Source organism: Perognathus longimembris, chromosome 28 (genome assembly GCF_023159225.1).
Source record: "Perognathus longimembris pacificus isolate PPM17 chromosome 28, ASM2315922v1, whole genome shotgun sequence".
Taxonomy (NCBI): Eukaryota; Metazoa; Chordata; class Mammalia; order Rodentia; family Heteromyidae; genus Perognathus; species Perognathus longimembris.
Genome location: NC_063188.1, coordinates 14337256 through 14350555, shown reverse-complemented (window position 1 = coordinate 14350555; position 13300 = coordinate 14337256). Strand labels below are relative to the sequence as shown.

At 41.4% G+C, this 13300-nt stretch overlaps 1 protein-coding gene across 1 annotated transcript in view; it reads right to left on the bottom strand.

Annotated features, from left to right (window-relative positions):
• Gpc3 (glypican 3) overlaps positions 1 to 13300 on the bottom strand; it is a 393667-nt gene that overhangs the window by 123303 nt on the left and 257064 nt on the right. Inside the window, exon 5 of the mRNA XM_048335774.1 lies at positions 3190 to 3315. Within this exon, the coding sequence (XP_048191731.1) occupies positions 3190 to 3315 (126 nt within the window). The remainder of the gene's footprint in view (positions 1 to 3189; positions 3316 to 13300) is intronic.

Below are 13300 nucleotides of genomic sequence, written 5' to 3'. Positions count from 1 at the left end.
AGTTCACGCAGTCTCAGCTTTATTCAGGGAGAAATCACCGCTTTTAAAGGCCAGAGAGAGGAAGGAGTGTGGCGCACCTAGTTAGGGGCTATGATTGGCAGCCTGAGCTGTCCCTCAGGGGTGGAGGGCCAAGGGACCTCCCACCCCCAGCAGCCATCTTGTCTACAGGTGGTCCTGAGGCTGGGAGGCGGGGCCAGTTAGAGCCGCCTTTCTGGTTCCGGACCCGGAAGGCAGGCGGGGCTAACAGCCACACGGCCCAGGGCTGGGAAAATAGGCGGGGCCAGCTAGAACCGCCTCTTAATGATGTGAGGTATCTGGGTGGGCGTGCCCCACATACTCCCATTTTAAAGCATCTTTTCCCCCCAGTACCAAGCTTGAACTCAGGGCCTTGAGCTCACTTGGCTTGCTTGCTCATTTCCACCACTTGAGCCAAGCCTCTACCTCAACTTTTGAAGTTAATTGAGGATGGAGTCTCTCAGACTTTTCTACCCAGGTTGGCTTCAAACCATGATCCTTCAGATCTCAATTTCCTGCATATCTAGGATTATAGGCATGGACCACCAGTAACTAGCCAAGCATCTAAATTTTATAAAATCAAATATCGACTGTTTTTCTTTGACAATAAAAAAGTATTGTCATAGCACTGAAGTACTTTTTCCTGAGTCTACCCAGTATTTGTAAGCTTTTGGGATGTTCAGCATCTTGAGTGCAGCGGCTGCATGGGGCTTGATTCACATTTGCTACAGGTAAGACTATCTTTAGGGAAGTTCAGGGGCTGTTTTTATTGTTGTGTGTGTGTGTTTTTTTTTTTGCCAGTCCTGGGGCTTGAACTCGGGGCCTGAGCACTGTCCCTGACTTTTGTTCAAAGCTAGCACTCTACCACTTGAGTCACAGCACCACTTCTGGCTTTTTGTATATATGTGGTGCTGAGGAATCGAACCCAGGGCTTCATGTATAGGAGGCAAGCACTCTACCACTAGGCCATATTCCCAGCTCTCTTTAGGGAAGTTCAATGCAACCCTCAGGGACACATGCAACCTCATTGTCATGTGTCCGTACAAGAGCAAGACAGGAAACAAACTTTTTTCAGGCATGTGCTCATCTTGTGTTGGGAAGAGAAGAATTAGAAAAGAAAGTGAGAAAAACAAAAAGACATGAAACATGAATTCACCTTTCAGTATGTGCTAGTCTTCAAAGTGCATTTTATGACTTTACTAAACAGTTACAATAACCCTGTCTTTACTTACAGAAGAGGACCTGGAGACTTTGTAGGTTAATTGACTCATTCATGGCCACACATAGTAAGCAGCAGAACTGAGATACAAAGTCAATCTATCTGACTCCAGAGCCTTTTTTTTTGTCTATTATGTCCTTTTTTGACTTAGTTTAACTTAGCGCCTTTTGTTGAACAACTGGGACCCATTAGAATGTAAGCTCTTCATATCCATCTGTAAGCACCTACCTTTGTACCCAACATACAACTAATACATGTTGAAGGTATGTATGAATGAGTGAATGAACAGATAGGGAAAAAAATCACATAGACTATCAGACAGATAGGCTCCAATTTAATCAACTCTTTTTTTTTTTTTTTTTTTTTGTCAATCCTAGGGCTTGAACTCGGGGCTTGAGTACTGCCCCTGAGTTCTTTTGCTCAAGGTTAGTGTTGTAACACTTTGAGTCACAGCTCCACTTCCAATCTTCTGGTGGTTAATTGGAGATAAGATCTTACAGACTTTCCTAACTGAGCTGGCTTTGAACTGCGATCTGCAGATCACAGCTTCTTGTGTAGCTAGGAGTATAGACGTGAGCTACCAGCACTCGGTCTCATTTTTTTAATGGGGAAAATCCAAGGCCTAGGGAGATAAACTTTCCCGAGGTTAAACAGCCAATTAGTGAAAGACTCAGAGCTCAATTTAAAGTTTCTGTATTCTCTTCAACATGCTACAACGTGTACAAACATTGTACAAAGTACATTTAGCAACTCTAGGTGGTTTCTTAAAGTCTACTGTCTTGATTTAATGTCTTAATTGCAAGCTATTTCTCATACATGCAGAGCAATGGTGGTTAGGAAAATCATTATTCCAACAGAATAAAAACTGTGAGAATGGGAAATCCTGTTTGTTCTATTCACCTCAAGATGCCTAGCACTTAGAAGGTGTTCAGTAAATATTTGTTGAATAAATACATGTAAATTATTTTCTTGTCACTGACGAGCAAATTCTTCAAAGTTGCTGGCAGTCAGCATACATTATATTAACAAATATTCAGCCTGGTGCTCATGACTTACACCTGTAACACTAGCTACTCAGGAGGCTGAGAACTGAGAATCACAGTAATCAAGCAGATAAATAATCCATTATCATCTCTAATTAACATGTGGTGGAGCCTTGATCAGAAAAGCTAAGGGACAGTGTCCAGGCTCTGAGTTCAAGCCCCAGTAGCCCCTTACACACACAAAATTTACTGAAATGGTATTTGTTTTTCCCTCATCTTTTTTTCCCACCATCTTTGCACAATGGAGAAAATTACAGCATTTGTTTCATGGAATTATTGTAAAGATAGAGTTAATATAATGAAGTACTTAGCATGGCATATAATATATACTTAGTACTCAGTAAAGGGAAAATATGAGTAATAGATATTATTTCTTCAAATGAAATAAGAGCACACATAATGGGATGAAAGAAGTTGAAGACATAAAAAGTTTGTTTTATGCTTTAAAAATGTCCTCAAATACATATTCCTATCTGCTTCAATGTTTGTAATTTTTAGGGGGTGGAGTTGGTCATGGGGCTTGAACTCTGGGCATGGGCTCTGTCCCTGAGATCTTTTTCACAAAGCTAGTTGTCCTACCACTTTAAGCCATAGCATCACTTCCAGTGTTCTGGTGGTTAATTAGAGAAGAGTCTCAGGGATTTTTCTGCCCTTGCTGGCTTTGAACTATGATCCTCAGATCTTAGCCTCCTGAGTAGATAGGATTACAGGTGTGAGCCACCAGTGCCTGGCTAAAGTTTGTAAATTTTATGAGAGTGAGAAGTTATACATGGTAACTGCACCATCATCATTGCTCCTTAGTATGTGTTGTATAGAATTGTTCCTGTGGTATTCATTTAATGAACCTTCAGAACAATGAACACATGATGGTTTGTCAGACATTGCTATGAGTTAACATTCACAGCTAATTACCGCTCCACAAGTTCCTGTCCATTCCAGCACAGAGTGTCGTTCTCAGCCACAGGGCTATGGCTGCAGACATAGCCAGGCAAAGCACTGTAGAAGTTGATGAACGACTTCAGCTTCTGGATGAGTTCCCTACAAGAAAAACAAAACATCTGTGCATAAGAGGCAAGAGAAACCCAGTATGAGAAAAGTTTAATTTCCTTATCAGCATGACCAAAAAGCTCTGCCAGGCTGATTAGAGCAATAAATAACTTTTTTTAAAGCATGCTTGGCTACAAAGGCACCATGAAAGTTTTTTCCTTTAAAAAAATCAATAAAATGATATTAGAGGGGGAAAAGTTGCCTGCCATATAAGGTGCTCCATATGATTTAATTCTGACATTCATCTTCTAACACATTCAGCAGCTTCCATTTTTTTAAAAAAAAATCAGAATGCTATTACTTACCTTCTCAAACATGCTGATTACAAGGCACATTGGAGCACAACATGTATTTTGGTTTCTGCATGTAATTGAGTACATTGATTGTAATTTACAATGCTATTACCCTAGAGATGGCCTCTTTCCATATAGGCTGTGGCTAATGGTTACAGATAAGAATCGTAGGGTGCTCAGAACAGTATAAGCTCTATGAAATGATCCCAATAATATGGTCAGAGAAACTCAGGCTTGCTAAAGAGGACAATGTCATTGTTGTTTGTCTGTCTATTGTGTATTCTGTGAGAGCAAGAGAAAGGGATAGAGCTCTAGTATATCTTATTATTTATTTGCTTTGGTTTTTATGCTGTTTCTAAGTATGTGTCTGTGTATCCATGTGTGTTTGTATATATGTGTGTGACATAGAGAGAAAATATATTGTATATGTAAATGTGTATAAAATACACCCATAAGTATTAGCAACATTTCTTGCCTATTACCTTGTTTCAGCTGTAGGTATGCATACAAAGTAAAATATGAGAGACCAGAAAGAAGTAACCATATTTTTAAAGAAATAGTTGATTATCAATGTAATAGATGTCTGGGGCTAAACAAATAAAACCAAAATACACTTCACTTTTTTCTTTGCTTTTTTGCCAGTCCTGGGTCTTGTACTCGGCCTGGGCATTGTCCCTTAGCTTCTTTTGCTTGAGGTTAGGACTCTGCCACTTGAGCCTCAGTGCCACGTCTGGATTTTTCTACGTGGTACTGAGGCTTCATGCATGCTAGGCAAGAACTCTACTACTAAGCCACATTCCCACACCTATACTTTACATTCTAAAGCAATGCCTTTGATAGAAAATTATAGTGTTCTCCACATCTATGTGTACCTTAAGTCCATATAAAGGTTTTGGGGAGGTTGTTCAGGGAATTTTCTGGCTGTGAGAAATTATTCAAATACTGTCACAAGGCTAAGAGTGGACTGGCCAGATGAATGGGCCTCTGGACAAGCTAGAGACTTGAACAAAGCTAGAGCTTTGCACACTGCGGGGAGGGGTACTGAGGAATAAATACAACTAATCTCCTTGTCTTCAATGCCATTTTGCATATTATTACCATAAAATGATTCATTTCAACAAGACAGAGAGAGAAAAGAAAGAGAAGAGGAGAGGGGAGGGGACAGGAGAGGAGAAGAAAAAGGGGAGATGGGAGGGGCTGGAGGGGAGGGGGGAGGGGCTGGAGGGGAGGGGGGAGAACTAGCTCACAGAGCATGCTCACAAAGGGTTTAGGTCACAGGAAAGCCCAGATGATGGACAGAGCAACTCAGGAAAGGTTATTGGCACATAGATAAAGTCTGCTACCCCAACTTCCCACTGAACCAATCCTCCCTTCATAGCCAAGTACTGGTATCTGAGTACTAGCAATCTCCAAAGAGAAGAGCCTCAATACAGAACTCAAAAACTAAAAGTCAACATTACAGTTTCTCACCCAGGCAAAAGATAGGTTCCATTAACATCGAATAGGAGAGATGCTCTGTTTTACAAGGTAATAATACAGTTTCCAAGAGTAGACACTGAAAGACTAAAGGCTGAGGCTGACTACTCCCCACCATTTCCTCCCTCCAGGAGGAAATGAAATGTGGCTATTTGTTTTTAGGAAATGATGGCCTCCTTTTGAATGAAAGGGTTTCCCTTAGGCCTCCTCATACGTCCACACCCACACGCACAGCATAACACATCACAAGCAAAATGGAATCAATAGCACTCACCGCCTTCACAGCTGATTTCCCGAGAAGGTGAAAAGAATCTCTCCCTACTTCCCAACCCTCATCATTTTCATAGTTGATCATAAAGATAATTAACAAGTTGAAGAAGATCCAGAAAAGACTCAACTTAAATTGTAGTCCCTCATAAGGACTACAATTAACCCAACACTTCCAACTTTAGTTGAAAAAGAAGGATCAGGATAAAAAGCTAAGGAAACCAGGAAGAACATGGATAATGTAGCACAGTCTAGGTCATAACATTCTAGAACTCAAGAGAAATTTTGCAACTTAAGTATGGTAGCATTGAGGAATATGAGGCCAATCCACACAGTATTCTTCCTTACATCTATGCCACAGGATGGGTATATGAACCCATATGTTTAAATCTTACTAATGAATTAGTTATTTTAAAATTAAGAACATAGTTTCATCGGGTGATCATGTTATAATTATGTCTGGGCTCTCAGAACAGCCTCTTCAAAGCTGTTATGTATACTAGCTCAGAGCACTGATTTTGGACTCTGATCCAGCTGAATTTCTAATTCCAGCTACTTGCTCACTTACCCAGTGGTGAATCCTTGGATGAATCCTAAACTTCTCTGAGATTCAGTTTCCTTACTTGTAAAAGGAAGATACTGATAGCATCTAAGGTCGCTGGGATGATTCAATAAGACAATGCATATGATAGGCACCCGCGGCTCTCGCCCGTAATCCTAGCTACTCAGGAGGCTGAGATCTAAGGATTTTGGTTCAAAGACAGCCTGGGCAGGAAAGGCTGTGAGACTCTTTCATTAACCACCAGAAAACCAGAAATGGCACTGTGGCTCAAGTGGTAGAGCGCTAGCCTTGAACAAATAAAAGCTCAGGAACAGCACCCAGGCCCTGAGTTCAAGCCCCAGGACCAGCATTAAAAAAATACATTACATTCAGATATGAAAATTAAACAATAAAACCTGTTGAAATTACTTTTACAAGGGGGAAGAGGGGTGAAGAGAGATGAAAAGATGAGTTTGATCAGGGTATATTGTATGCATGTGTGGAAATGTCGCAATGAAAATCTTGTACAACTAATACACGTTAAAAAAACTTTAGATAAAGATAATAAATTTTCAACTTCTGGATTAGCTTCACTTATATATGACAATTACAATCAATAAGTATACTCATGTTATCGCACAACAGATTTTTCTTGGTATAAGTTTTTTAAAGAATAGGTAGTTAAAAACAAATAAAACAAAAAATAGTAAACTACGAGGCTGAGCTAAATTCTTTACCAATGTGTTACAGTGTTTCTATTTTTTTTTTAAATTCTGACTCAGGTAGAAAGGTGGAGATGGCCGTCACAGAGCCTTGTGTTTTTTAATTTAAACATTAGATGTGATAGGTCAAGATGAAGTCAAATTTTAAGACAGATTTAGTCATCAGAGAAATACAAATCAAAACTATAGTCAGGCCCTGCATTCCTAGCTACACAGAAGGCTGAGCTCTGAGGATCGTGGTTCAAAGTCAGTCCAGGCAGGAAAGTCGGTGAGACTGTTATGTTCAACTAACCAACAAAAAGCTGGAAGTGGAGCTGTAGTTCAAGTGGCAGAGAGCCAGCACTGAGAAGAAAGGCTAAGGGACAGTACCTGGACCCTAAGTTCAAGGCCCAGTATTGGCACGCACATGTGCACACACACAGATAAAAAAAAAAGACATACAGTGATATAACCACTTCACACCTGCTAGGATGATTATAATGAATAAGTGAGACCACAATAAGTGTCAGTGAGGGTTTGAGGACACAGGGAAGACTCACATGTTGCTGGTGAAAATGCAAAATGGTACAGCTCTTGTGGAAAACAACTTGGCAGTTCCTCATCAACTTGAATATAGAGTTACCAACTACCCAGCAATTCCACTGTTAGTTACATACTGGAAAGAACTGTAAAGAGGCACATGTTCATAGCAGCTCTACTAATAGTAGCCCTAAAGGGGAATAAGACAAATGTCTATCCAATGATGAATAAACAAAATGTGGTATACACAAACCCTGGAACATTATTTAGCCTTAAAAAGGAATGATAGTCTGACATAGATGGATAACATAGGACAATATTATGCTAAATGAAAGAAGCCAATCATGAAAGATTACTTAATCTATGATTCCAGTAGCCAACAATCATCACTGTTTAGTGACCAGGTATATCTCTTGCAGACTTTTCTCTCTATTTCCTTGAAATTTAGTTTGTGTGTGTGCATGCACATACATGCATGCTGATTCTGGGCTTTGAACTCAGGGCCTGGGCACTGTCCCCAAGCTTTCTTGCTTATGGCTACACTCTACTGTAGGGGATGGCTACGCCTTTAAGACCTGGGACGGCTGGCTGCTAGCCACTCCCACCTCCTTCCAGGTGCGAAATCGGAAGAGATGCCAAACCAGCCCTGCCTCTCGTCTAAGAGCACACGTGCCACCATGGCGCCCGCTGAGGCAGGCCGAGCCAAGAGGCCGGGCCTCTGCGGGAAGTTCCGTGACATCACCGTGATGGACATGCTCATTAGCCTATCATTAGCACCTGGTCAGTCCCTCCCCTTCGCTCGTCACTACTGCTATAAGACTGTTAGCCCCTCCCTTGAATAAACAGAAGGCTTTTTGAAGCTTCTCCGAGGTGTCCATGCTTACCCAGGTTCCTAGGTGAGTATAGGGAGGGGGGAGGGCATTCTCGCAACCACACGCTGCCTGAGGCTGCCCGTGGCCCTCGCTCCCACACTGATTCCTACTGGCCAGAGGATATGCGTTGAGAGTGAAAGGGGACCACACGGAGGGGGCAAATAGGCCCAGGATCTCTCCACGGAAGGAGGTGTAGAGTTAGCCTGGCACTCTACCACTTTGAGCCACAGTGCCACTTCTGGTTTTCTGGTGGTTCATTGGAGATAAGAGTCTCATGGATTTGCCTGCCTGGGCTGGCTTTGAACCATGATCCCCAGATCTCAGTGCCCTAAGTAGCTAGGATTACAAGCTGGGCAAAATAATCTGATTGACTGGACTTTTTAAACTCCAATTCCACTCTATGTTAACACACACATGCCAACCATATCACTGACGGAAGTAGTGGAGCCTATGGATGTCATGTCCTTTCTTTGAGGTGGGGGAGGGGTTACTGCTTTCTTGCAGTGATTTGCTTGGGCAACCATGGAAGCAATGCGAATTGGAAACGATTGCAAATAAGCACAACTTTTCATCCTTGACTGCAAATCCTGAATTATTTTCTTATTGTTAAGGTTCTTTTGTTTTTTATAATGTAAAGTAATAAGAGCTCATTATTTTTAAAAATTGAAAATGCAGATCAGTACATAAACTTAGTAATTAAAATCAAAATGAGGGCTATATCCTGGCAATCCTAGCTACTCAGGAGGCTGAGATCTAAGGATCACACTTCGAAGCCAGTCTGGGCAGTAAAGTCTGAGTCTCTTACCTTCCATTAACCACCATAGAGCCGCAGTGGAGTTGTGGCTCAAGTGGTAGAGTGCTAGCCTTGAACATGAAAGCTCAGGAACAGTACCCAGGCCCTGACTTCAAGCCCCATGACTGGTACACACACACACACACACACACACACACACACACACACACACATTAGAAAGAAGATTCTTTTGGCTAATTCTTTTGACTAATCAGGTCACTTAGGATATATCGTGTCTTTTTGTATGTATGTGTGTGCTAGCCCTGGGCCTTGAATTCAAGGGCCTGCGTGCTGTCTCTGAAAATCTTTATCTCAAGGCTAGCACTCTACCACTTGAGCCACAGCTCTACTTGTGGCTTTTTGGTGGCTCATTGGAGATGAGAGTCGCAAGGACTTTTTTGCCCAGGCTGGCTTTCAACTGCAGTTCTTAGATCTCAACCTTTTAAGTAGCTAGGATTATAGGTGTGAGCTACTAGTGCTACCTTGTCATGTTATTCAAGAAGGTCTTACTGAACTTACAAAGCTGCCTAACCAAAGCTAGAGTTGTAGTCTGAGGGACAGTAGCAGGAAGAATTGATTTGAGACCAGAAAGCTGAGATCAGCTTTTCTTCTTTTCTCCCTGGGTCATTTGCAAGTGTCACTTAATTCATTGCCCCTTGACACTAAGTCTTAGGGGAAAGAGAGGGAAAGACATGCAGGAACACATAGCTTTAATTTCACAAGGGTGGAGGGCTATGACTTGATCACAGGTTAACAGTTGAAGGTAAGCTCATGGTGGATTTGGGGTTTGGGAAAAGGAAAGCTATTGTTCACACATCCTGCAAAACAGTATTTGAGATGTAAAAATGACAAAGGCAGTACTATAATGGAGGAAGTGGTCAAGCAGACATTCAGGAGAACAAAGGAGAGAAGCTAGCAACTAGAATGTGTTAGAAACATTGGAGATGTGACTGCTTCTATTCTGATTGTATTGCCTGTGTCTCTTCTTCCCTCCTTGTTTTAAAATTGCTGAGAGGTCTTTTCAATATTTATCCCTTAAGGAACCCTGAGTCCATATATACACCACTCATTAAATATAAAATTCCTTTTCAATTGAACTAAGCTATTTCTAGGATTTGTTGTGTGATGCAAGCTTACCCAGTTGGGGGCAGACAAAACAAACAGATGACTTCTGCCTGCTACCAAAGAAATCCCACTTTTGCTGTGTGTTGTTTTAATAAGGCAAACGGTTTTTCCAACTCATTATCAAATTCAGACAGCCTGCTCACCACCTTTACAGACTGAATACTAGAATAGTGTTCCAATCTAATGATCTTATTTTTAACTATTGAAGATGGAACATGCATAGGAGTGTGGGAGAAATTTACAGGTGCACGAACATGACCGGAACAAAACCTCCTACCAACTCCAGTTTGGGGGGGGGTGCAATGCATTTGGCAAAAGATAATCTGAATTCGCATTTCTTTTCTCTCCCTGACAGGGTTGACAGTGCCTATTTGAGAAAGGTAAAATAAAGTCTGACATTCTCCTCTTGTTTTGCTTCTTCTACCTGAGGATTTGGAAAGAAAACCTCCATCTCAGACTTTGACACTTTGGTTTGCAAAGACCAATGAAAAAAACATCATATACAGGCTACAGGTTTTGTCTACTTTTCTTATAATCCTCTCTTTTATTTCCCTTCCTTCCTCCTTCTCCCCCTCCCTCCTTCCCTCCTTCCCTCTCCTTCATTCACACCCTCCCTTCCTTTCTGTCTCTCTCTGTCTGTCTCTATCTCTGTCTCTCTCTGTCCTTACTTGTATGTTTGTACTGGGGCTTGAATTCAGAGTCTGGGAGCTGTCACTTGGCTTTTTTGTTCAAGCCTGGTATTTTAACAACCGTGTCATTGCTACACTTGTGACTTTTTGTTGGTTAATTGGAGAAAAGTCTCATGGACTTTCCTGCCTGGGATGGCTTCAACTATGATCCTCAGATCTCAGCCTCTTGAGTAGCAAGGATTACATGTGTAAGCCACAGGCACCCCACTTTTATGCTTATTTTTTAAAAAGTGCCACATGGGATTCCATTATAAATTCATCAACCACTTCCTCCAGGAAGCCTGTGCTGTAACTCCCTAAATTTTCTGTGTAGGCTGTCTCTTTACTCCCTATTTTTATTTGTCTTGGTATTCATACAAATAGTGTGGCATTATTTGTACTTAAGTCTATTTCTCCATTAGACTAAGCTAGACAGCAAAAGACTGTGTCTTAGCATTTTTGTGCCTGGCACACTTACTAAAACTAATGGGTATTTAATAAGTTACTGTTGAACTGAAGAAAGAGACCCACACATACACATAAACACACTTTGGTCAAGAATGGAAGGTTTCTACTAGTTACACATCCATCAACTGAAGTTGATGACCCACATAATTTGGGCTAGAACACATAGACAAAGGACGGGGAGAAGGTAAAGGCCGCCTTGAACTATGGCTTGATTCTGCCTTGCCAGAAAGAGACAAAAATGCCCAAAGAGCTCCGAAGCTATTCAAAAATGCTTCTTAGATATTTTAGTGTCAGTAGGCCTATTGTGGTTTAAAAATATGTTCATAATGCTTTGATAGCTCCTCCATTCAAGAGATATCATTTAATTTCCTCCCTTTGAATATATTGGAATTAGTTCTTACGCCAAACAAATGATATATGCCAGAGTTGATGGTGGGTTTACACTTTCTTTCTGCAGTCTTCCATGGACCACTTATTTCAGGGAAACCAGCTTCTCTGTTGTGAGGTGACTGATGGGATTCATGTGGACCAACTCAAGCCTTTTTCCATAAACAGCCCTGACTTGCTAAATCTATAAATGAATCCCTTTGGGGGTGGATTCTCCAACCTCAGACAAAACTGCAGCCTTGGGCAAGAGATGTAATTCTGTGGTAGTATGCATGAAGCCCCGAGTTTAATCCCCTATACCACAAAACAACCCAAAAACTCACGGTAGCCACAGGCAACATCTTGATTGAAATGTCCTTAGAGACTTTTGAGCACCTCCTGGTTAAGCTAGTCCCATATTTCTGACAAACAGAAACTGTGGATATGTTGGTGGTTTTAAATAACTATTTGGGGACTCCTTTGTTATCTAGCAATAGATACTTATTGCAACCCCTTTACACATTATATTTTCCTTTAGGGTTTGAGCTCAGAGCCTGGGGCTAGCTTGGCTAGCTTGCACTGCTAGACCTCTACCACTTGAACCATGTCTCCAGCCCTGAGTTTTGCTAGTTATTTTGGAAATAAAGTATCATAGATATTTTTGCCCAGGCCAGTTTTAAATTGAGATCCTCCTGAGTAGGTAGGATGATGGATGTGAGCCCTTATTTATCCTCATAAAAATTACTAAGGATCTCCTAAAGTTTCCATTTCTATGGCAGATATCTATCAGTAATTACTATTTTTGAAATTAAAATGCAGAACAAATTTAAAGCTAATACTCTCAATACTGTTTTATGAAAAACTTCAAAGTAACTTTTTTCACTTATTTTTTTTTTTTGGTCGGTTATGGGGCTTGAACTCAGGGCCTGGGCTCTGTCCTTGAGCCTCTTTTTGCTCAAGGCTAGTACTCTACCACTTGAGCCATAGCACCACTTCCAGTTTTTCAGTGATTTGGTGTAAAAGTAACATGCGGACTTTTCTTCCTGGGCTGGCTTCAAACTGCAATCCTCAGATCTCAGCCTCCTGAGTAGCTAGGATGACAGGTGTGAGGCACCTGGCTGCTGTTTTTCACTTTTGAAAGCTATCTGTACAACTTGCTTGGTAAGAAACAAGCAGGTTCTTGTTTGCTATTTAATCTATTGAAATATGTTGCTTGGGTCAAAGTGTATGAACAAAAATGTAGCTTCTTCATACAGATGCACTGTTAGCCAAGGGAATTCCTCACCTGAGAGACAACCTGAGAGGCTCTTTAGGACTCATAGACCATCCTTGAATTACACTTTTAAAGGGCTTCAGGAAAACTTGAATTCCATCATTTTGGATATCAACAAGAGAAAAGAAAAGGGTGCTTTTTTGAAATGCTTCCTTGGGGCATTCTTAGCAGCATTACTACCAGCTCTCATCCTGAATTGGATCACATAAGACTAAGAATTATCATTTCAAAAACCGTTGATAGTGGGGCTGGGGATATGGCCTAGTGGCAAGAGAGCTTGCCTCCCATACATGAAGCCCTAGGTTCGATTCCCCAGCACCACGTATACAGAAAACGGCCAGAAGGGGCGCTGTGGCTCAAGTGGCAGAGTGCTAGCCTTGAGCAAAAAGAAGCCAGGGACAGGGCTCAGGCCCTGAGTCCAAGGCCCAGGACTGGCAAAAAAAAACAAAAAAAACCCCACCAAAACCGTTGATAGTAACTGCAGAAAAAAGGAATCATTTAGCCCAAATTTGAGATGTTACTTATTTAATTTGCTAGTTTCCCACATGTAGGTCACTCTCTCCCAACTACCTTTAAGTCGACAAGAACTGCTA